Source organism: Dermacentor silvarum, chromosome 1, assembly GCF_013339745.2.
Source record: "Dermacentor silvarum isolate Dsil-2018 chromosome 1, BIME_Dsil_1.4, whole genome shotgun sequence".
Taxonomy (NCBI): domain Eukaryota; kingdom Metazoa; phylum Arthropoda; class Arachnida; order Ixodida; family Ixodidae; genus Dermacentor; species Dermacentor silvarum.
This window is the reverse complement of record NC_051154.1, coordinates 89014212-89038700: the sequence shown is the minus strand read 5'-3', so window position 1 is coordinate 89038700 and position 24489 is coordinate 89014212. Positions and strand designations below refer to the sequence as shown.

At 46.0% G+C, this 24489-nt stretch overlaps 1 protein-coding gene across 1 annotated transcript in view; it reads left to right on the top strand.

The window, feature by feature from the left end:
• The window catches only part of LOC119431986 (ribose-5-phosphate isomerase-like), a 50438-nt gene that overhangs the window by 8400 nt on the left and 17549 nt on the right, over window positions 1–24489 (top strand). The window contains exons 5-6 of the mRNA XM_037699430.2: window positions 1218–1351; window positions 17036–17177. Coding sequence (XP_037555358.1) covers window positions 1218–1351; window positions 17036–17177 — 276 coding nt within the window. The remainder of the gene's footprint in view (window positions 1–1217; window positions 1352–17035; window positions 17178–24489) is intronic.

Here is a 24489-nt window from a genome sequence, read left to right as displayed (position 1 = left end):
CATCAGTGCGCCTTAAATAACTTATATGTTCCTGTTTCTGTGGACCAGTTTTGGTTTTAGTACCCTGGAGGTGGATGGGTCATGATGTCACAGTACTTCTGCTTGCTCCATTCCTGCAATTGCTGCAGCTGCCACATGCGCACGTGGTCAGAAGAAACGTGTGCAGCAGTCTTCTTTATTTTTTTATATTAGTCGCATCATACCTAGCCCTAAATCTAAACAATATTCTCAAACTTCGCTGTTTGTCAGGATATCACGATAATGTTGATGATGGCAGGTCCAGCATTTTTTGAGATGGATTTTAGGGTCAAATTAAAATAGTGTTTCCTAACCTTCATACCTGCCAGGTGTAATCAAAACGTGCGAGAAGTGTGTGGCGGAGTTTCTAACAACTTTGTAAATATAAAATCGTAATTACTGAAAATTTAACTGCTGTAAAATTTTTGATGTAATGATCTTAGTGTTGATACTTCTAGATGGCTATTCTGCCATAAGAACCTCATAGTCATTCAATCTTCCTGGATCACATGCCTGGAAATACCTCTCACTCAAATAGGCCTACAATGTGGCTATGCAGCTGCATGTTAATTCATGTGCTACATATGAGGCCATATCATGCTGTGCCATAGCTTGTAGCATTTCATCTACTTTGTGGCTATAAATCAACAATGCAGCTGACCCATTTGCTTGTCAACTTGACAAGCCCTCAGTGGACTTTGCACTTTTGTTTGCATTATGGGATAGATTGAGGGCTGAATTTAGTGGCAGCAAAGAGAAATTTGCAAGGCAAATTTATCTTTGTTAGTTAATTCCTCCAATTCTTAATTAAGCGTATACTTGCAGTCAAGAAGTTTTGCACCCTAGGTAATAAGCCAAATCTCTCTAAGTACATCAAAACTTAATGTCCAATGGGTCAAATAATGTGGTGTGATAAGTAGTTTCTGTGGCTATTGCTACTACTTCTTTACAGAAGTACTACAGATCTTTATACTGTATACTACAGTATACAGATCTGTATCTAAGCAGAACTGTGTACAGGCTGTACATACTTATCATTCTGAGATATTGTTATTGGTACCATTCTGTGTACACTACCAGAGGTGCAGATATATACCATGCCCGTGCCACACTCTGCCTGTGGTGAAAATTTCGCTTTGTCACTAATTCCTAGGAGCAATGTCCATGAGCTTTTCTCATATTACCTCTCTTAATTTCAGTTGAATGTGGCAATTGATGGCGCCGATGAAGTAGATGCTAAGCTGACTCTAATCAAAGGCGGAGGTGGATGCCTTACCCAGGAGAAGATTATTGCATCCTGTGCCAAAGAGTTTGTTGTTGTGGCTGACTACAGGTGAGGATCAACTTCGTAGTTCCACACAGTGTTCACTGCTGTTGTAGTGTCAGTGAACATACTAGTGTTTCTTTTCATATCATATTTTGAAAAAAAACTGTGCGTAAAGTCAGCATTGGTAATGTACTATCGACCAAAAAAGCTTACGGCTTACGGACCAAGGGATCTGACAAAAAGCTGAATACCTCCGCAGCCTCAAAACGCAGCCTGGTATTCCCATTTCCAGCCTCTACTGGTATATGTGAACACCATTCTGTTGTACGGTTTTACTGGCTACTTTTAAAGGCTGCTCAGATATTTAGCATTTTCTGAGATCCCGTGGTCTGTAAACTTTTTTGGTCGATCGTACATATTGATAAGGCAAACACTGGCTTGCCAACATTGGTTTAGGCTTTTAATTATTTATGCTTCTTTGATAATAGTGTGCTTGTATAGCTAGTTTACGTATTTTAAAGGGGTCCTGAACCACCCCTTGGGCTTGGTGAAAAAACATAGTTTGTGGGTAGCATACGCTGCTGTGAACATCTTGGCCAAGTTTGGCAGTCGTGTGCGGTGCGTGGAACTCGTAAGTGGAGCGCGAAGTCACCTTTTTCTCAAGCACTTTCTTCTCAACAGAAGCCATGTTCCTCACTTTTTTCTGGATGCTTTATTTCATCATGAAGTGTCCAGAAAACGCGGCTGCTATTGTCAAGTAGCTGACATCAATCATGAGGGGGGTTTGGATTTATTTAGATCAGTGCACTTCTTCCTAATGTTACTGTGTGTATTTATTGGCAAAATTTAATAAATAGGCTGAAGTGAAAATCTGCTTTCGAATTTTGATAGTAATTACGTACTTCCGGAAGCAGCCGACTGTAGTCTGCTCACGCTCGGCCGCGGCCGCTCGCGTAGGAATTAAACTTTGGCCACCCTGCTTATCGGTGTCGTAGCCATTGGTTCCCGCTAATTTTGACTAGCTTTGAACGCTCAACTAGCCTCGAACCACGCGAAACTTAAGTCAGACCACACACAGACTTGCCAGTGTGCGCTCACTTCTGGCCACTTCTGGTTGGACACCTTGGCAGACTTATTGATAGCGCTTCAAAATGCGAAGTTGGAGTTAATCTGTCGGTCAAGCTGGCGAAGGACAACACTGGTCCGCACCACATTAGCACGGTCAGACTGGAGCATTGAGCGTGAGCATGAACCCAAGCCCTGTCGCGCACATCATAAACGCTGCTCATATGCACTACAATCTTCTATGCAGCGTAGATACCGCGGCTGCCGCGGGGTGCCACGACGTGTCCACGGGCTAAGTGCGCTGCGGCTCACTGAGGACAACCATGTTTGGATTACATTTGGCATGTCGTAGGCACCAAAATCGGAAGTAGTGACGTCTACGTTTACATCCAAAATCAAACTTGCACTGTGCGCCATGGTGACGTTCAGTAGGCAGAGAATTGTGGGTACACCCTGCTCCTTCGTAGCCTTTGCAGTGCAAATCATTAAAGAATGAGTGGAAGCACTGCAAACGCTGTGTTTAATTGCCAGTAACTCCGATTCTGCTGAACGCATTGAAGTACTTTTTGAGGCAAATAATTTCTGAAATAGCCTATTTTAACTTGAAATGCATTTCTACACTTCGATAAAAAGCAGTTCAGGGCCCCTTTAAACTGTTTCTCTTTTCCGTAAATTTTCTACTATAGCTGGTGCTCTTGCAAAAATATTTTAAGGCTCTCTGTGATCTTCTGTGCCTGCTTATCCTTGTTTGTGGCACAAGATTTGAGTAGGAGGTGGCATCAAGCCTGTTATCATTCCAGAGCGTTGCTTGGAGAGACTTCCAAGCACAACAACTGAGCCCCTGTTGCTTGGAAGTTTATTTGTAAGAGCCAACTGCACTCAATGTGCATCAGGATATGTGCTTTTTATTTGCTTTAAAAAGACATTTAGTCTTCTCACCTCCCACAAAAAAGAAAAGCAGCTTTGTGCTGACGGAACTGCTACGAAGGGTGCTTCTTTGATTTCGTCTCTGAATAAGCATTTGTGATCAAAGTCGGGCCCCTTTGTGTAGCTAGACAATTTTATCTAAAGGATGTTGGTTCATGACAATGTGTTGTTTGCCACTCGTAACTTGCAGTCACATTATTTCTGGAAGCTGTGATTAAGGAACACTCCTGAAAACACTGATAGCCTTTGTGCGTTAATCTGTGTCATATAATCCACTGCAAGGCAAACATTACCTGCAAGGCCAATGGGTGTTGTCTCGAGTCTATAGCTCAAAGGGACACAAAAAAATATTAAGGTTAGCTGGATAGGCAGGCTACAATTCTAGAATGACAGATTGATTACTTTAGCCAATAGCAGATGATTGGAATACCAGAAAACAATTTAAAAATAAAAGTGATGCCACTTTGATGCCATTCCAGCTCCATGCAACATAGTAGATTGTGGTAGCTTCCAGCCAGTGTGTTATAGTACACACAAATGAGATGAAAATCAAGCTGGCAGTCTCTGCAGATCCTTTACTACATAAAAAGACCCACATATGTGCAAATACTACTACAGATTCCATGGCTTCACACTGCAATCATTGGTACTGCAGCTCAAGGGATGAATTCAGAGGTAAAAGCTAGCGTTCAATAAACCATTCAGAGAGATACCTGAACAACTAGTCTACCGTTCTAGCCTAACTTAGTGTCTTGATTTGGTGTCGTCATATGCTGCTGCTTGTTGTGAAGGTAGAAGTAACAGCATAGCAGATGACCGTGCGAGCCGAAGAGAGTGTCAAAATGTTGTGATATCCTGCTTCCACATGGCCACATACTGCGTCACGATGTTTCAGCACAGTAGAAACAAAAACGATACTGGTTGTAGAAAAGATATTATATTATGTAGGGCGCTGTGAAGCGTGAAAGTATTTTCTTGTGTACCGTATTTACACGATTGTAAGTCGACTCGAATGTAGGTCGACCCCCCCAAAATTGCATGTCTCAAAAAAAAATGGGGGGGGGGGGGGGGGGAGAGAAAAACCACGCGAGTGCATTTCACACAAGAGAAATTTATTGATGGGGTTGCTAAGACTACTCATCGTCACTAGAGTTGACCTCACTGGTACTGCTGCAGTCATAGCTGCTGCGGTCCCAAAGCACGTCGTCGTCAAAAGTGAATCCACACTTCGCGAACGACCGCACCACGACATCGCGCGGTACAGCCCCTCACGCAGAGAGGACCCACACGCACACAGTGGCCAGAGAGGCCAAATTTTCTCGCGCTGAAGCCGCCACTGCCGCACCACACGTTCACTGACTCCAGACTTGCGTCCCGCTGCGCAGTTGTTAGCTTCCTCAACATGGAGGATAGCAGCCCGTTTGAACGCTGCTGAGAACGAGCGCCGAAAGTTCTTGGCACTCATCACAGGCACGACGATTCAGCACAACAGCAGAAGTGACAGATGCGAGCGGCCGTCGAAAACAATCGTATCTCAAAGAAAAGCTCTTCCGCCAACTACTAATACCCCCCAAACGACGGCTCTTCCGCCAACTACCAGTACTCCCTAACGGCGGCTCTTCCGCCAGCTACCAATACCCCCCAAACGGGGGCTCTTCCGCCATCTACCAATACCCCCTAAACGGCAGCTCTTCCATGATCGATGCTCCCACAAGAGCCGTGCGCTCGTGGTGCGCGCAATCAAAATGTATGCAATACAGTAAATTATTACGCTACGCTTCTACCGTAACCATAAAAACGTAGGTGCAAAGTTGTAACCACGCCGTAGCGCCCCTGATATCTCGTTTCTATTGCCGTTACTAGCGGTACACGGTTTGGTTTCGATTCTAAGTCGACCCCCCAACATTGGATTGCCAAATTTGAAAAAATGGGTCGACCTACAATCGTGTAAATACGGTATTTAAAGGTACCAAACTTTCATTTAAAGAGAGAAAAATAATTATTGTGACAGTAGCCCTTCAAATTAAAGCCACATGATCTAAAAAGACACTTGTCAGATTACTCTGTGGTAGCTGGATCGAATTTGGTTAGCAGTTCACCGTCTCAATTCATTTGGTAACCAAGAGTCATAACTAGGGTTCTGTGTTTTTTGGATTAATTCGATAAAACCCACTTTTGATGTGTTCAAAGTAGAAAACTAAAGTAGATATGGCATTACAGCTCTAAAACAAAGTAGAATCTAATGCACACCTGATTTTTTAACAAAAACAAGAAATATGTAGCATGTGTCCAATTCTGGCAATAAGAAAAAAGATGAAACAAGTGAAGTACCTTCACAGGCTAGAAATTTTTACACCTAATGTACCTTTATCAACAGTTTAGCCAGCACTTTATCTTTGTCTATGAACCACGTGTTCTCTGTGTGGTCCATTGTGTGTTTGATATTCTTGATTTGTCAAACATCTCCACAACATTCACAAACGGGATGGTGGTGCACGAGGCTAATCACTTCACTATTTGGTCCTGCGATGCATGCAATTTTCCGGAGCACTGAAAACACACGATGCGACTTGTTGCCGCTAGCTTAGCATCTAAAATAACTTGTCTATTGAATGAGGTTTTGTAATCGAAAACTGAAAGTGGCACGTCATTGTTATCACGCTACACGAGAACTACGGATCTACTTCTGTCGCCATCTTGTGATGGCAATGGCGACGACACAGATGATACTGGCTGGGCTGGCTCTGATGATAGACTATTGCAAACTCTGTGACGTGGTTTTGGTTTTGTATCCAATTGCACTGCACAAGCAATTCTCAGGCCAATTTTTTTAGGGAAAGAAGGCACGCATTAGAATTGGGTAAATAGTGTAATCTTTCGTTGTGAGCTACTGTTGTCGCTTGAAAATCTTCCTTGGGCATGCCGCAAATAGCATTCACTGTCCACAATGCTCCACCAGGACAGACACTGTTGCTAAAGGAGTCACTATTGGGGGGAGGGGTCACCATTGGGACCAGGCACATGCGTGCTGACCAAGTTTTAATGATCCAGTGAAGGCCAATTTTACGATCGAAATAACGAAAGTTTGGGCCCATAGAAATGTATGGGTGCCGGCCGAGATCTGTTGGAATCTGTTTCTAGTCCGTGGCCATCTTTAGGGCTTGGGTGAAACTAAAAGGTGAATAATTCTAAAAAGGCAGATAGACTCTGAATTTAATTCCATTGGAAAAAAAAAAAGCTCCGATAAGCTGATGTTTGCTGAAAAAGTAAACTTGGAGCAACACTCTCATTTGCCATCAAATAAACTACAAAAATGCAGAACTCTAGTAATAACAATGTGTACGACGAGGACAAGTGCTGACTCCCAACTGAACTTCCAACTCTTCCAAAGAACACATACACACATATATATATATATATATATATATATATATATATACCCCCGTACACGTGATCACAACCAAAACTGCCCATGCATAATGACACTGTTCGATGAATGCCTGGATCCGCTAAAACTTGTGCATGAGCTTCCAAATAGAGGTTTCTTGAAGTTTTTCGATTGAAGACTGTTTTCGCATGGCCACGTCTGCTGGAGGTATGAGCCTTGCACATAAAAGCCCTTTTTGCCATTTGGGTTGGTGCATAGCAAGCTGGTAAGTGCGGTATTGTTCACTTATGTTTGTAGAACGTCTTAAGTAAATCTTGTCTCCACTCGATGCAGGAGAGCAGGTTGTTCGTTTAAGGGCAGCAGATTATCCCCTCCATCTTCTTGTTTGTTTCTAAGACGCTGCGCAAGAAGTCAAAAAACTGTTACACAAGTCCTGAAGCACAATGAAATCTGTGATAAAAGATGGCAGTTATCCCGTACGTACAATGTATCTTGCATAAGCTTAAAAAGATAGGGCAGAGGGCGGGAGTTTCTGTTGTCTTTTCAGCCCTGCGCAAACCTTCTTAGTTCTGCAATAGAACAAGTCCTGTGAACAAAAATAAAGCACAGAAAGAAGATTGATGAATGCTCAATGGGTGTGGCATATGACATACCCCTCTCATGTGGACTAAGGTACAAGGGGCAAACAGGCAGATGCCTGAATGTGAGACTGCAGGAATATAGCCTCAAAGTGCAGAAAGGGAAAGAGGAATTTCTTGAATTACCGTACGTTCCGGTCTATAAATCGCACTTTTGTATAAGTCACACCCCCTCAAAATGGCAGTCTTTCTGGGGGGGGGAGGGGGGGGCAAAGTGTGCAACCATAGAGGTGCGACGGTGAGCCATATCGCGCACAAGGGAGGAAAGCGGGAAGGCAGTGCGAGGAGGAGGGGCTTGCAGTGGTGCTCCAACTGCGCCATTTTGCTACAGTTCTACTCGTCAGCGCCTTGCTGCGCCCACCGAAGTGCAAATTGCACCAAAACGCCACCTTTGCCTTGGGCACTACGCGGACATCGCAGTAGTGTAGCCGATCTGTCCGTTTGTGGACAGACCCACGGCTAAGCATTCTGAGCATCGGCGATGCGGACTTCGCGACCAAGCTTCGCACACGGAATCCTCAATCGCACACGCAGTTTAGCCTTTCAGCACTCGATGTTTCTGAATCCGTGACTAAGCACATCGAGCGTCGACTCCTCGAGCCCGCGGCTAAGCATTTCGCGCATCAGCACTTGAGACTGCGCGAGTAAGCACATCGAGCGTCGACTCCTCAAACCCGCGGCTAGTCAATGTTGCACAACATTGTTTTTCTGCATTTCTAGTCGCTTTTGTATCGTGCCTGATTGCAAAAAAAGTGCTATTTACATAGGCAAATAAACTCTGTTTGCAACGTTTTCTGCTCTGGGCACGTGAGCTAAATGGCTGCATCAGTCTGTCTTGCTGGTGTCCATTTGCTCTAAAAAAGTACTTAAAAATTGGGTAGCTGCACCAAATGACATGCACTTGCTTTTCTCCTGCTCCAACTGATTCAAAACGCAAAACTTTGTGCCACAGAACTGCTACCGAATGCTAATGTGGCTGCTCCTAAATTGCTACAAAACTGCTTTTTTTTCTGCTCCAAAAATTGCTCCAATTCTTCAACTGCCTGGATTACCACTGGGCTTGTACTCTGGTAGCAACTGCATAGTTTGCACAGTGGCGCACGCCCTATCTTGCAAGCGATCTACAGATGCGACGACTTCGGGGTCGGTCGATTCGCAGTCGGCCTGCTGCCCGGCAACTCGATCATGAGAAAATGCCGGTACCTTCATAGCGCGCACACAACCCGTAGAAACTGCCAGAGGAGGTCAACCCAGCACGCTTTGTGTGGCCATAGCATCCAATCCAACTATGACGGCAGTTTTTTCGGGGAGGAAAAAAAAAAAACGTATATAAGTCGTTCTATAAGATGCACCGACGAAAAATTCTGAAAAAAAAAACGCGTTATACACCGGAAAATACGGTACATTGTAATCAATGCAACTGCGCACTGGTATTTGAAAAGACGGAAATTATAGCTAGACACGCATGTGACAATACTAGGATCATCATTGAAGCTGTGGCTATTGCAAAAGGAAACTGCTTTAGTAAACCATCCGTCACTGTGACTGATAAGGAACTTTTATTTCTAGATTTAGCTGTACGCAGCGTGCCGTCTTAGGCTTGTGCTTTTTCCAAGATTCTAATCTTTTCGTTTAGCCATTATGCACCGGCAGCTTTGGTTGTGATCACCTGTACCAGGGTATATGTGTGTTCTTTGTAATAAAGTTCCGTTGGAAGTCAGCGCTTGTCCTCGTCGTTCCTTTATCGTCTTTTTTTAGTCGCGCTCCGAACATCTTAATGCAATAACAACTAGCCCAGTTTCGCACCTTGCTCGAGTTGTAACATGGCTGCTGTCATGATTAGCCGGCAGTACAAGAGGAAGTACTATAAGGGAATGCGGAACCTGTTTGTCCATTTATCAACTAAGTGGCTCCAGTTGTCTTTTACTATATTCTACTGCAAGTTCATTTACGTTTTCTGTAGTGTTTAACACCCGACGCCTTTGAAAGGGGTAACTACGTCCTCATTTAACGTTGGATGGGTACTTCAACATGCTAACAAAACATGTTCAATAGTATCTGCAATATTTCCGCATCCTACAATTGAAGTCATCGTAGGTAAATTCTCTCCTATAATGTTGTATTCTTAGGATCTGATACCCTGAGCTGGCTTCGTACGTGAGTGCTCAAAGCTTTCAATTATCATAAAGCTTCTGTATTCATTTTATTCTTTGCTGTTTGATATTTAATTCCATAAGTGGCTTTCTGTTCATTGTGGCTATCCAGCATACTGTTTCACCACCTATGACCTAACACATCCTAGTATTCCTAAAGTTCGCAAGTTTCTGTTATTACATAGTACGTTATGAAGCATTGTTTATTAAAATCACAAGTGCTGACCCCACCGTTAAGGCAGTATTTACTGGTTAGGTGATTCCATGGCTCATTTTCACCATTGTGAGTCGAAGTTTCTTTCATGTTTTTCCGCTACCCTCTCACGAAAAAGCAAAACGCTACAGTAAAGCATGTGCTGTTGCTGAACGTGGGCAGGTGGCGAGATCTCCCCATTTCTGAAAATTAGCATTGAAAATGTCAGCATGGCTAATGATAGTTGGCATGCTGTCTTAGATGGGACAGCTGCTGTTATCTGATCTACTGTTTCTTTGCTTGACAGGACAAAGCACAAGTAAACTGCGTATTTTGCAAAAATATCATCAGTAGTAAATGCAGCTTCAGCTTGAAATTAAGCCTTTACCTTAAGAGCCCTTTGAACATTCATGCAAACCTTCTATGCCATGTCATTCAGGCCCCCTTTACTGCCACATAAAAACAGCCTGTAGTGTGTATTGCTTATAAATAAGCATTACTGTTAGGTTCTTGGAACACATGCAAACCTTTTCAGTGCATAATCTGAAGCTTGATGTGGGGTGATTAAGAAACTATACTTATAAACAAACACAGCAAAATTAGATGCTGACTCAGTTTAGGTTTGGCCCACTTATCAGTGCCCCGTAGTGATTTTAAGGGCGGCATGGCCAAATCGCAGTTTGTGTAGCATGTTTGCAGTGATCTCATGCTGTGATCTGAGCTTTGTGCGCTTGGTGGTGAATAAATAAAAATAAAGTTCTGCAAGCCCCATTGACTACTGCGAAATGGCGATATAAGTACTTGGTTAGAATGCCATACCTGCCAACTCTTCCGAATTTTCCGTAAAATGTACGAATTTGGACCCGTCTTACGATTTTACGAATGTCGGCTCAATTTTTACGGAAAAGTGGTTATATTCACGAAATAGTTTTTAAAATTTTTAATAATTTCACACCGTTGCTGGTGGGTAGGGGCGCCACTTACGTAGGGGCGCATAGAGATGGAGGTATGTGCCGTAATCTTTATTGTCTGCAGAGTAAGGAGATTTTTCAATCTGTGACGTTGCCTTCGTCATCGGATTGTTGGACTACCTGACGACGGCTGGAAGTCACTGGTTGTCGTTGCTCTCAACATAGAGGTCCACCTGTACGTAAGTGGCGCCCCCAGAGACGACGGCGATTTTGGGTCGATGCGGCAGGCACAGTTTCGGTATGGGAGGCTGTGGCTAGTCGCCTTGCCTGTCACCTTCGCTAGGCTTTTTTCGCGAGTACAGTAAAAGCTCATTAATTCGGACACGTCCTTTGGTCTCGGCAGGCGTTTGCATTATTTAATGCAATGAAACTCTCGTTAATTCGGACGTATTTGGCCACACATCGGTTAATTCGGACAACTCTTGGTGCTCGGCGAGTGCGGAGCGCCGCAAATGTGCGACACAAACGAGCTATAACTAGAGTGTACTCTACCATAACGGCATTAGCGTCCACCGAAACGAAGCGACAGAGTTCAAATCGTACGGGAATGACAGCAACGCCAGGACGCTTCGTGCCTATTTGAGCCTTTAAAGCTTTTATTCTTGCGTTTGCCGGCGCGCATAGCATCGCGTTGGCCGCGTGCCTTCAAAACTGTGTAGGCGCCATCCGTGATCGCGTTGATAGCGGCCGCGGTTTCATCCACAGCGGTTGCGGCAAAAAGTAGTTTCGTTTTCACTAGTACACTCCAGTTTTCACTCAGTGTCCGTGCCGTCAGGGAATGGAATACGAACTCCTTGAAAAGACAAAAAAAAAAAGAAAGAAATTTGAGCCATTCCACGCCGCCGCGCGTTGTTTTCCATCCTTCTCCGCATCGCCAGCCTCGTGCGCCTCTGTCCCGTTGCCCTTCCGCCCCTCCGAACACGAATGGTCCGCGCCCATAGCTCTAAGCCACGCCACTCTCCGAAACATGAATGGACCGCGCCAAAACAACGTTAGCGTCCACCGAAACGAAGCGATGGGAGTACTGAAATGACAACAACGCCGGAAGGCTTCGTGCCTAACTTGCGTTTACCGCCCCACATAGCACCGCGTTGGCCGTGTGCCTTCATGACTGCGTAGTTACCAACCATGATCGTCTCGATAGCTGCCGCGATTCCGTCCGCTGCGGTTGTGGCAAACAGTAGTTTCGTTTTGACTCGGTACGCACGTCGGCCGCATGCCTCCATAACTCGGTAGTCGCCATGCATGATCGCGTCGATATCGACAGCGGTTTCGTCCGCAGTTGCAGCAAACGGTAGTTTCGGTTTGACTATGCGTGCGTCGGCCGCGCGCCTTCAGAACCGCAAGGTCGCCGTGCATGATCACGTTGACAGCGGTTGCGGTAAGCAATAGTTTCGTTTTTACTCAGTGTAAAGCTGTCGAGGATGAAGAGAGAGAGATTGCGGTTGTGAAGAGGAAGAGGCGCACCGTCTACATCGCGATGGGCGGCGACCCGGCGACATTGGCGAAAAAATAAACGGGATGTGCGCGCGCTAGTGAAAAGCCCGTCTCAGATGAAGACGCGCGCCGCGGCCGCAATGTGAAGGAAGTCGCGAAACCTTCGCCGCTGCGAGCTCTAATCAGTCGCGAGATGAGAATTGCAGCTTCCGCATTGCGTTTATGCAAAATAGAAACAGAATTTGCTGATTCATACTGCAAATAAGAGCGTGTTGACGTAGTAAGCATTTGTTTATTGTTTTCTTGATACCCTCGATAATTCGACATTCGGTTAATTCGGACATTTGTTTCGGTCCCGTGAAATCCGAATTAACGAACTTTTACTGTATGACCTGTTTTCTGGGCCTCGCTTTTTTTGTGCGACGTGCTGCTGCATCGGGCGCAGTGCGACTCCGGCACTCCGGTGTTTTGTAGCCGTAGAGGCTGCGAAGTGTGATGGCGTGCTCGAAGCCTCGTCAATACTAGATACTATCAGTACTTCCAAGTGTGTTTGAAGTCGTACTCCTCGGCAGAATTCCCGTGCACGCCCCCCCCTCCCCCCCCCCCCCCCCGGTCGCGAGTTTACGAATTTGAAAGTCTTGAGGTTGGCAGGTATGGAATGCCGAAAAAACAAAAGTGGTACTTGTCAATAGAGGAAATACGAAGGAACAAATTCTGTTGGCAGGAGTTAAAAGGTTGGCAAGCAACTATTGTAAACTTCCAGTGGCCCGTACAGGGGAACTGTATGCTAATTAACTAATGTATTGAAATATCTTAAAGGGGCCATGAACCACCCCTCGGGCTTGGTGAAAAAACATAGACCGCAGATAGCGTACACAGCTGTCAACATCTCGGCCAAGTTTTGCAGTCGTGCGCGGTGTGTGGAGCTCGCAAGCAGAGTGCGAAGTCACCTTTCTCTCAAACGTTCTCTTTTAAACGGAAGACTGCTCCTCGCTTTTTTCTGGATGCTTTACTTCGTAAAATAGCAGATTCCCATACGCAGCTGCTATTGGCCAATTGCTGATTCTAATCAAGAAGGGTGTTTGGATCAGTGTGCTTCTTCCTTCTGTTACTGTCGATATTTATTCACAATGTTTAATAAACAGGCTGAAGTAAGCAAAAATGTGCTTTCAAATTTCGATAATAATTACGTACTTCCTGGAAGAAGCCAAATAGCGTCTGCTCACGCTCGGCCGCGGCCGCCCGCATAGGAATTAAACTTTAGCCACCCTGCATATCGGTGTCATAGCCGTTAAGTCTCGCTAATTTTTACTAGTTTTGAACTCTCAACTAGCCTCAAACCACGCGAAACCTTAAGGGCTCCTCACCGAGCCACATAGAAAATTTCGATTATACGCTGGAAGTTGTTACGTGTCCTCTAGGGAGCATTCTGCTGCAAGAATATTTAAGATTGGTTCATTAATAGCCGAGATAGAAATATTTCAGTGCCGCAAACCCATGATTTCAGGAGGCGAGCTTCACCATCAACATAGAAACTCCCTCCACTTGCCTCTGCAAGCAAAATTCCTTCGCGGCGTTCTCCCGTGCCGGAGCTCGAGGATAACAGGGCATTACGTCACGGGCCCCGCCTTCTTTTTTTTTTTTGCCTCGCTTTCTTGCTGTGCGGCGCACTTCCACTGACAGTGCCGTGCATGAGCTGTTGTATTTGCCTTGTTTCACGCAGCGCACGATTTTGTGGACTGTGCACGAGAACACCTGTCTAGCAGTATAAGTCAGTGCTATACGAACACTGAGGCACACACAAGTGGATCACGGAACATGATTGCGTGCTGGAACGCGGTAGAAAATGAGTTTCATTGTCTGTGCGTGCTACTGCATGACGTGGGCACAAGCAGGCAAAACGGAACTGTACATCTCTCTTGCTGCAGTGCAAAGTCAAACCAAACACGGACACTCGGTTTGTGTTATTTATTATTTCTCTAAGCAGTCCCGACCAAAATCCCATTGACTTCCATGTATTGAGTTCCCCTTGTTACGTCACCAATCTGTAATGTTCCTGCATCTTACGTTGCATTTCAATGTGGCAGTCACGTAAATGTAGCGGTGCAGCCAGCTTGTACGTTGCAATAAGTGACGGGTGCGTTGCAACAAGCGACTGGCACGTTGCAGATACAGAGAGGCTGCACGTGCACTCTATCTTGAAAGCGATCTGCGATGTGTACAAAGTGCGTGCCTGCGCGGGCCTCATCGTCAAAGCGATCTGCAATGTTGACAAAGTGTGCCTAATGCTGGTAGCTTTGTATGCGCTGTGCTTTCGACGTTTGTTCAGCGAGAGACGGCACGAAGGTCAATTCACTTGCTGCTGCCGCCGCGCTTCCTTACTCCAGTGTTTTGGTAGCGAGTTTCTGCGGTTTCATCGAGTGAGGTATGTTCATATTTTTTTCGTGTTCAGCTTTTTGGCCGTCGGAGCTGCTGCCGTGTTCATCGTTGCTGCAGCAGTCCTCTTCTACTTTCTCACTGGTCGAAGCATCAGCTAGGCTGTGATGTGGTCCTGTCCGCGTGACGTAGATGGTTGCTTGGCGACTATGGATCTCGCCCAGGCTGTGCCGGTCACTTCGCTGGCTCGGTTGCCGCCTCCGCTGCTGTTGCTCACACATTCTTGTGATCCGCAGCGGCGCGGCAATGCGTTCGGAACAGCCAATTTTTTTCGTATTGTGCGCAATGTATTTATGCCAGTGAATGTTACGAATTCATATCACACTGAACTTCGTACCAGCCGTGATCGTATCACCGGGACTTTACTGTATGTCAGCCCTCCGGCTTGGGGTGCCCACAAGGAAAAGGGCAAAATTTCAGTTCTTTCTGTGGCGCGTAGCAACGTAATACTTAGCAGACACGATCGTTAGTGTGCATTGCATTGTCACGGGGATTCACAAGTACACGGGAGAGACAATATTTACAGGCTGCTGCTACCAAAGAATGGCTGACAGCATCTCACAAGGCATGTCCCGTCTTCTTCCTCTTCGCGTAGCACAGCGGTCCTCTAATGGCAGGCATATGCGCAATGCCTCGTAACAGTATGTACTGCACTTGTCAGCTCAATATAGCCAGATGTGGCGAGGGGCCCTTTAAGGTCAGACCACACGCACGCTTGCCAGCGCACGCTCACTCCTGGCTGCTCCTGTTTAGAAGCCTTGGCAGACTTAATAGGGCTTCAAAAATGCGCAAGTTGGATGTGGCTACTATCCGTCGGTGAAGCTGGTGAAGGACAAAGCCGATCTGCACCACGTAGCACGGTCAGACTGGTGCATATTAGTGCGAAATGCGAAAACACCCGTGTACTTAGATTTAGGTGCACGTTAAAGAACCCCAGGTGGTCCAAATTTCCGGAGTCCCCCACTGCGGCGTGCCTCATAATCAGAACTGGTTTTGGCACGTAAAACCCCATAATTTAATTTTTTTTTGGTGCATATTAGGGAGCACGTACTGAAGCACTGTCGTGCATAAAGCAAACGCTGTGCATACACACTACAGTTGCATGTAGTTGCGGTCTGCTATGTAGCGTAGATACCGCGTGGTGCCACGATGCCACGGGTGTTTCGAAATGCGAAAACACCCGTGTACTTAGATTTAGGTGCACGTTAAAGAACCCCAGGTGGTCCAAATTTCCGGAGTCCCCCACTGCGGCGTGCCTCATAATCAGAACTGGTTTTGGCACGTAAAACCCCATAATTTAATTTTTTTTTTGGTGCATATTAGTGAGCACGTACTGAAGCACTGTCGTGCATAAAGCAAACGCTGTGCATACACACTACAGTTGCATGTAGTTGCGGTCTGCTATGTAGCGTAGATACCGCGTGGTGCCACGATGAGTCCACTGGCTAAGTGCACTGCAGCTTGCCGAGGACAACCGCGTTCGGCTTAGGTTCACCGTGTCGTAGGTGCCAAAATCTTAAGTAGTGGCATCTACGTTAACATTCAAAATCAAATTTGGACTGTGTGCCACGGTGACATTAAATAGGCGGAGTGTTGTGGGCACACCTGGCTCCACTGTAGCCTTGGCAGTGCAACGCATTGAAGGAGCGGAAGCACCGTCAAGGGTGTGTTTGATTACCAATAACTCCGCTTCTGCTGAAAGTATCGAAGTACTTCTTGTGGCAAAGTATTTCTGAAATAGCCTATTTTAACCTCAGATACCTTTCTCCACTTCAATAAAAAGCGGTTCAGGGCGCCTTTAAGATACTAATGACAAGTTTTTTGGGGTACAATTAATCTGCTAGTATCTTGTACCTGTTTCACCATACAATTTCAATGTATATTTGTCTAATCTTTACATGAGTCAGTATCCTTATTGAAGTGCTACATTTTTCACTACATTACTAAGCGTCTTCTGTGAAAATTTGTGATTGATTGATTGGTAACTGCAGATATCCATAGGGCATCTTTTCGGCATTCTTTGTAGATATTCTGTATATTTGGGAGATTTCCCTCATTATCCGAAATACAATTATAAAACATTTGACATTGTCCGCTCTTCTGCTATGCTCTTTGCTGAAGTTAGGAAATGCTGCTTGGGTGTTGCCTGTGCTCAATGGCACAGTCGTGCTAGAAAGTAAAAATTTGTTTTGACTGTGAGGTTTAAAAAATGAAACCGCTCATTTTATATTTTAGGTACATTTACTGTGGCGTAGCATTTCTTAATTTTTTCGTTAAGGCACAGAATGAGATGCAAATTTATATTTGCCGGTTAGTGTGTACTACCGTTTAGTGCGTGTTGTGTCCTGTTCCTGTCACATACGTATTAACGAGGTTACACTGCAATAATGAATACTCCGTGAGTCATTGCATGCAGCAGTGATCACATTTAATTTCCTGGCTACTGTTGCTGGCTGATGTCACTGAATAATTTTATACAAATATTGCTTTGCCGTGCATGAGATGTATGATAAATCACATGCACACCATTATTTTCGTGCAGGAAAGATTCCTCGACCCTTGGCGAGAACTGGAAGAAGGGCATTCCTGTCGAGGTGATACCAATGTCCTATGTCCCTGTGCAGAGGAAAATAGAAAAGCTGCTTGGACATAAGGCAGAATTGCGGCAGGCAGCTAGAAAATGTGTAAGTAAACGCTGGAACATCTACAAAGAACAGATACTGCTTTTTAAAGCGATGCACAAATGAGGATATGTACAGTCGAACTTGGTTACAGTAGGCCCTGATATACCCGTATGAAATATCCAAAGTACAGCATTCCGCAAAAAAGTCGAGACCATTTGGCTGTTGCTATATACAGCAGACTGATATGGTGTTCTTAACTGTTCATTTTTTGCATTAAATGAAGGTCCACGACCTTCATTTAAGTCATGTCGTAGCAGGACATTGTGATGTTTTGGCACTTACTCCAGCTTCCTCGGTGGTCTGTTACGCTGCTACATTGGGCTGTGCAATGAGTGGAAACATCAGCTTCGGCTCAAGGTCAACTCTGGAATCTGTTTTTAGCCATAGATTTATAGGTGTCCTCTCAAACACACAGTTGGTCATTCCCAAGGTGGTGTGTTGTGGAAGAGTGTCAGTTGTTTCAACCAATGAAAATGTCTCCACAAGCTCGGCACTGCTCACAATGGCAATATTGTTCTCAAAAGTGAAAAACAACCTTGCTGTGCAGGGTAGCTTTAGTATCTTGGGAAAATGCTGCCCACACTTGTGAAGCACCCCACTGTGGTTAGTCACCAGAGGTGGGCAAATGACCCATCCTGTACGCCTCCTCCCTGGAACCGTGCCTTGAAAGTGAGTGTTGTCCTTCGCAGCTTCCGAAGTCTGCACATTGCGGTCACTCGCTTATCTCGAAGGCCATATTGTCGCGGTTGGACTGGAGTGTGCAGTGCCGTTCGCCCAGTTTAGTCATGCTTCCGTGCTTTGGTACTTCGCATGCCCTCTTTTTACCTTGATCAGGGGTTCGAAGCGTTTATTGCAACAGTTTATTTTAAAAACATTCGTTATATCCTGAAGCAGTTTCAATAGGCAGGGTCGGAAAATCGGCAAATGCACTGAAATGTGGTCATTATAACCGACAGATAGTTACAGTACTTATTCGATTATAAGGCAGTCATGATTATAACGTGAGGGTAGTTTGGGGACCCAAGAAAAATAACTTAATGCACACTAATATAAGGCGACATAGAGTAGCCGACGGATTTTTCAGACTCGGCAGGGATTGCCTGAAATGCTGAATTACTAACGCAGCCAAAACTCAAAATGGCGACCATGAAATAAGGGGGAAGGGAGCTTCACCACGCAGAGTGCGAGTTACCTGAAAATTTTGCCATTAGGTGTGGCTTCACGGCATAGCAGTGCGCGCTGCCGTAAAGCCACACCGTAAGAAGAAATTCGCAATGCCATGAAGCCACACTTAAAGGGACACTAAAGAGAAACAGGAAGTTCAGCTGGAATAAAAGAGGGACCTTCAGGAATGCATGCCGTTTTTGTTGGGTGCAAAAATATGAGCTATTAGCGGAGAAATTCGTAAACAAAGACCAAATATCTCTTCCTCAATTTCTCTCACCCTAGATTTGGCGCTGAAGCCGTGTCGTCACAGATTGCATTGCTCTCAGCGAATCAGAATGCGCCATGATACGTCACCGCTTGCGTAAACGGCCGAGGCGCTGGGCTGGATGCATCATGGCTGCATGCATGGTCGCTGCGTTTGCGTTCGTCGCGATGGATACCGTAGCTGCCGCTGAACCTTGCAACGAAGAGCTCGCCAGGAAAGCAGGACTGCATTTCAGCGATATTCAGTGAAATGGAGCGCGAAATGATCCTCTGTGCTCTAGCGGTAGGTGTTTCCGCGTGCGATGGCGGTGAGCCACCGGCCGCGCCGGCGGAATGCAGAGCTTCGTTTTCGTCGATGGGAGGCGAAGCGTCCGGTCCGCCAGGCGACGGTGTTTCCGACAGAACAAGCGTAGAAAGTTGTGCACGTACTCGGTATGGTTATTTTGTGGCTTTATTTAATGACATTCAGCACTCACCGAGCCGCCAGTTTGCTGCTGCAGCCCCACCGGTAGAAGGTTTGATGAAGGCCGCATTGAGGGAACAGCTGCTCGAGAAAGGACTGGCCTCTGGGGCACGCCAAGATACTTTCCGAGGGCAAGATTATACACATAATCCGAGGGCGAGAAATGCAGAGAGCACACCATCGGTTTCTCTGGCTCTTTTGCCGTTTTATCATCGGCAGAGCACTGAGCCATTGCGAACGCCGGAGAGCCGGGGCTCTCCGAGCGACGCCACATCAAAGGACACAATCGAGTCAACACTGCCGCTGCCCCTGATCAAGCGCCTTGGGCCATTTATACAGCCCTCAACACTACACACACGAGGCATTTTCTGGCTGTTTCCCGCGAAGTCAACGTTTTTCGAGCCACGCAACATGCAACCAAACACCGTAGAGCGGAACAGGCGCGCGCGACGATGCATTGACCAAAAACGAAACTACGAAACTATCACGGCCGCATGTTTCGCCATGCCATTTTTTTCTTATTTATTTAATTTTGTGCTAAACTTGTACTTCCTCGCTTGAAACGGTTTAAAAAGTTGGAAAATGCTGTTTATGTACGTTTAAGGTGTATTTCATTTTGCATTTTATTAACAGCGATAAATCGCTCTCGACCAATCGCGACCGGCCTGCGTTTGTAATCTCCGACGTCACATCACGTAGTGCGGGAATTTCGAAGGGGCGTCAGCACCTATTCTTCAGTTTTTCGCTATTTTCTCGCTTATTAAACATCTGTTTGCAGTAAGAATGGTATGGCTGTGATCGTGAAAGGATAATCTACCATTTAAGCTCAACTTCCGTTTTCTCTTTAGTGTCCCTTTAAAGGCAAAATTCGCGTATAAGGCGGGGGGTGACTTTGAGGTTAAGGATTCTATGAAAAAAACCTCGCCTTATATTCGAGTAAATACGGTATACCTGGGATTGTTTTAAATGGGTTCTGTTCTAGAACTGAGCTGTAATCAGTGCTGGCATACTAATTTCGAGTTCTCTTTAATGAGAATAGACTGTACTGTATATCTTTATTTCTATGTACCTAATTTAGCTGATAGCTTGCTACATTCTTTTCTGCAATACTAGGAGACTCTCGAGCATTGCAGCAGTGTTTTCTGGCCAAAAATTTGTAAGCATTAAACTATGTGTAAACTTTTCTGGTATTCGATTAGAAATGTTTTATTCGGTATCCGCGCACCCTTGCATATTATTACTTTATTTATTTATTTATTTCAATACCCTAAAGGCCCTTGTGGGCATAAAATAGGTGGGAATTTCAGGTGAGTGCATAAATCTCGTTTGTAAACAATATAAATCGAACACAAGAAAACTCGCTACAAGACAAGAAAAAAAGAAACAGCGAGTGAATTTATATAAATATAAAAAAAATGAACCAAATACATTGAAAATGAGTGCAGAACATTTTGTTAAATAGCCATTAAAACACTGATCACAAATACATTGGAAAGAACACTGCATACATATTGCGTACAAAGACCATATATGAAACGAAGACAGGCAGATACAGGTTAGCAATGTTTTTCGCTTTGTAAATAGTCCAGCAGCGCTGAGTGAAATGTTGAAGGATCTGATATCCCGGCGATGCTGGACGGCAGGTAGTTCCATTTGTTCACACAGAATGCCAAAGGCGAATTTTGGTACTTCTTCGTTCGGGTGAAAATGGGCGATACTTTGTGCACGTGATCGAGACGGCTTTGCGATTGGGTGGACGTTGTGTTACGGTGGTTAAGTGAGTGAAAAAAAGTAAAAAAGTTACACCATCTTCCCGTAGGGGAACCCTGAGTAGTATGCGAAGCAGCCATGGGGTCGACTCAAGGTAGTTCTAGGAGCTGTATAAACTTGGACATGCAGCAGCACCAGCAACGCGCAGAGCTGTTGTCGACGCCGTCGGCGTTTTGCCCGCGTTTGCACCGAACGCGCGCGGCGTTGGTGACTGTTGCCGGTGCCTCTGGGGCACTTACCGTTGCGCCTCTAACCTAAGCTGCTTCGCATTATCGCGCACGGTGCCGCAGGAGTTGCCATTCGTTGCGCAATCCAGAGAGGAGAGGAGAGGAGGAATGCCGAGAGGAGAGATGAGACAAGGAGAGGAGAGGAGCGGTAGGAGAGGGAGATGAGACAAGGAGAGGAGGGGGAAGAGGATGCGCATGCGCAGTAGGGGTGCGGACGGCGGATGGAGGGAGGGAGGGAGTGACATAGCCCCGACCATAAGATGCTTCACGTCTAAAAACCATAGTCGAGTATGTCGCCTGCGCATGACAAGCATAGCTAGATTAAGTTCTACTTTTAGTGATTAAACGCTTATGAAATGTGAATAGGATGATGTGACAAATCATGCGGCTTTGTTCTGTACCATTTCAAGCATGTTAGTAAGACCTATGGGATAAGGATGCCATATGATGAAGCATGTTCTAGAGAGGGCCAAATCAATGAAGTGAAAGCGTGCAGGCTTGTATCTTTATTAGTAGAATGCAAGCATTGTTTAAGGAGGCCGAGCTTCTTGAAAGCCTTATTAGTAATAGTCTTATTAGCCCAGCTTAAATCGGAAGTACAGTAAAAGCTCGATGATACGAATCTCACGGGGTCACGAAAAATATTCGTATTAGCCGAAATTCGTATCATCGAAACAAAAATAGAGGAGAAGGGTTCACTGCCATTTTATCCGCGTGGCTGAGACGTCGGCACTAGTGTGTGCTAGAATACGGTTGTCTAGAACACTCTAGTCGGCACGTACACGCTTGTTCCGGCGCGATGCAGAAACGGCGACCTTGCAATTTGAGAGAGAAGGAAATTTCTGCCGCGGGTTCTTTTTTTTTCTTTTTTCCCCGTTCCTACGCGCGCGGCATTGAGGGGTCTCTCCTGAGCTTTTGCTCTATGGCGGTGTCGGAGCAATGCCGGTTGGAGGCGACGCCGTGTGATTTGGCGCGCTGCTAAGAGCATTGTCGATGCGCGGTATGTTCGAAATAAGCGTGTTCGAATTCGCTTGCTTCGCGTTGACGTTGAACGAAAGCACGTTTTTCATGATAGTCTCGCTGTGCAACAATTGTGCTCAGTGTTGACGTTGCGAGGCCTAGCTCCTTAGCCAACTCCGTCCGCTTCCTCTTGGGATCCTCATCGACCTTTCGAAGAATGTCTAATTTATCTTTAAAGGAGAGTGCTTTCCGCTTGCGAGACATAGCTCGCTGCGACTAGGCAAAATGGCGCAAACAGGAAGAACGCGGCCCGAAGCACAGCAGCCACTCCATCTGACGGCTCGCAGAAAAGGAGGAAAAGTACAAAAGCACCAAAAGCGCCACCGCTTCAAACTCTTCGCGCCCAGTCGCGGAGTCCGCGCTGTCCGGCGCCACGCCTCCGCACCAAAAGAGAAGGAGAGAAAGCGTGTGACTGCGCGCTGTTCTCTTTCGCGGCCGTCGGTGGGGCGGTGTTTATTCGTATCAACCGACGCAGGCTGAAAATCGATGCGTAACAAACGTTCTCTAGCACGTTGCATAGTAATGGGGCTCGGCCGGGACCACAGAAAAATTTGTATCATCCGGAAATTCGTATTAGCCGTGATCGTATCATCGAGCTTTTACTGTAAGTATGACGCCCGGCTACTTAAATGACGTGACTTTTTCGATTACTGTGTCATTTGTTTTATAAGAGTTAGAGCATGCAGAAGAAATGTTAGTAAATGTTAAGTGCTCGGTTTTTTTCGACATTGTAATTTCCATTTGCCAATTACTGCACCATTTCTTTAACCTTGAGAGATCAGACTGTAGTTCTGCGACGTTGGCTGTGCAAGTTATTTTCTTGTAAATTACACAGTCATCCGCGAAAAGACGGATTGACGAACTTATGTTAGATGCTATGTCATTAATCTATACTAAAAAGAGAAGAGGACCCAGCACATTCCCTTGGGGCACCTCAGATGTTACTCGTGTCGGATTAGATACCGTATTTACTCGAATCTAGGCCGACCCCGATTCTAAGCCGACCCCCGAAAGTCCGAAGCCAGAAAAAGAAAAGCTTAACTCGAATGTAGGCCGAACAAAAAAAGCAAGGACAGCGTTCAGAAAATGAAAACAGCATTTATTGAATCTGAACGTGCAGAGCTCATTCAACGTTGTCGTCGCTGCTAGCCTCGTCGCTATGTTACTTGTGGCTATCATCTTCAAACAGTGCTCTATCTTCGGTACCCTCAAGCACATTAGATATGCTGCACTTTTTAAAGAAACGCACGATCAAAGTACCTGGGATGTCATCCCATGCTGCAGCTATCCAGCCCGCCAGCTGTGATGGCGATTCACGTTTGATGTGGCCTGTTGCCGTTAGCATGTGGTCTTCGCCAGTCAACCAGTCCGTGTACTATTTCCGCAGACTATCCTTGAAAGGTTTGTTGATGCAGACATCAAGTGGCTGCAACTGGCCCATCATGCCGTCCGGTATGACAGCGAGGTCCTTGTTCGCTTGGGCGAGCTGAGCCTTCACGTTGTCGGTCAAGTGCTCACGGTAAGAGTCGAGGATAAGGAGCGAGTTCTTCGTCAAAAGGGCTCCTGGACGCCGTCGCCACACAATCTTAACCCACTCTTCCACCATCGCACCCGTCATCCAGCCGTTCTCATTTGCCCGCACAATCACATTTCTTGGGAAAGCTTCTCGAGCAGGCAGTGTCTTCCTTTTAAATATCATATAAGGAGGGAGTTCATCTCCATCAGCTGTGCAGTACAGCATCACAGTTGCGCGCTGCTTCTCGTAGCCCGCAGAGCACACCTTCACCTCCTTGGCACCCTTTTCATTCACGGTGTACGCCACTGGCATGTCAAAATAAACAGCTGTCTGGTCGGCATTCCCGATTTGCCCAAGGTTGGAGCCTGTTGCTTCTGTCTTTCGCAGCACGTAGCACTGAAAAGCTATCAGCTTTTCTTCAAAATCGCTTGGCAGCTTCTTGGTGATTGAAGTGCGACGTCGGAGGCTGAAGCCGAAGCGCTTCATGAATTTCTGAAGCCAGCCCCGGCTGGCTTTGAAATCCTTTGGCGTTGGGCCTCGCTCGCTTGAAAGTTCCCTCGCTTTCGCTTGAAGCACTTCTGTTGATACTGGAAGGGCAGCTGCTCTCTGCGTTCGAACAAAGTCTGCCGAAACTGTCTCCACTTTGTGGTGACAGCCTTTCTTTGGTCTGGTGAATGCCATCCTCGTTGCGGCGCATGCAAAAAGCGTCTGTCGTCCCCTCCAACGACAGAAGTTTTTGTCATCGACGCCAAAGTCCCGCCTGGCTTGAAGGTTCGACGATGCCTCTGCGGCTATCGCAACTTTTCGCTTGAAAGCGGCACTATAGGGGCATCTCCTGCTTGGTGCCATCGCGATAACACCACGCCGCACACCGATAGCTCTGAT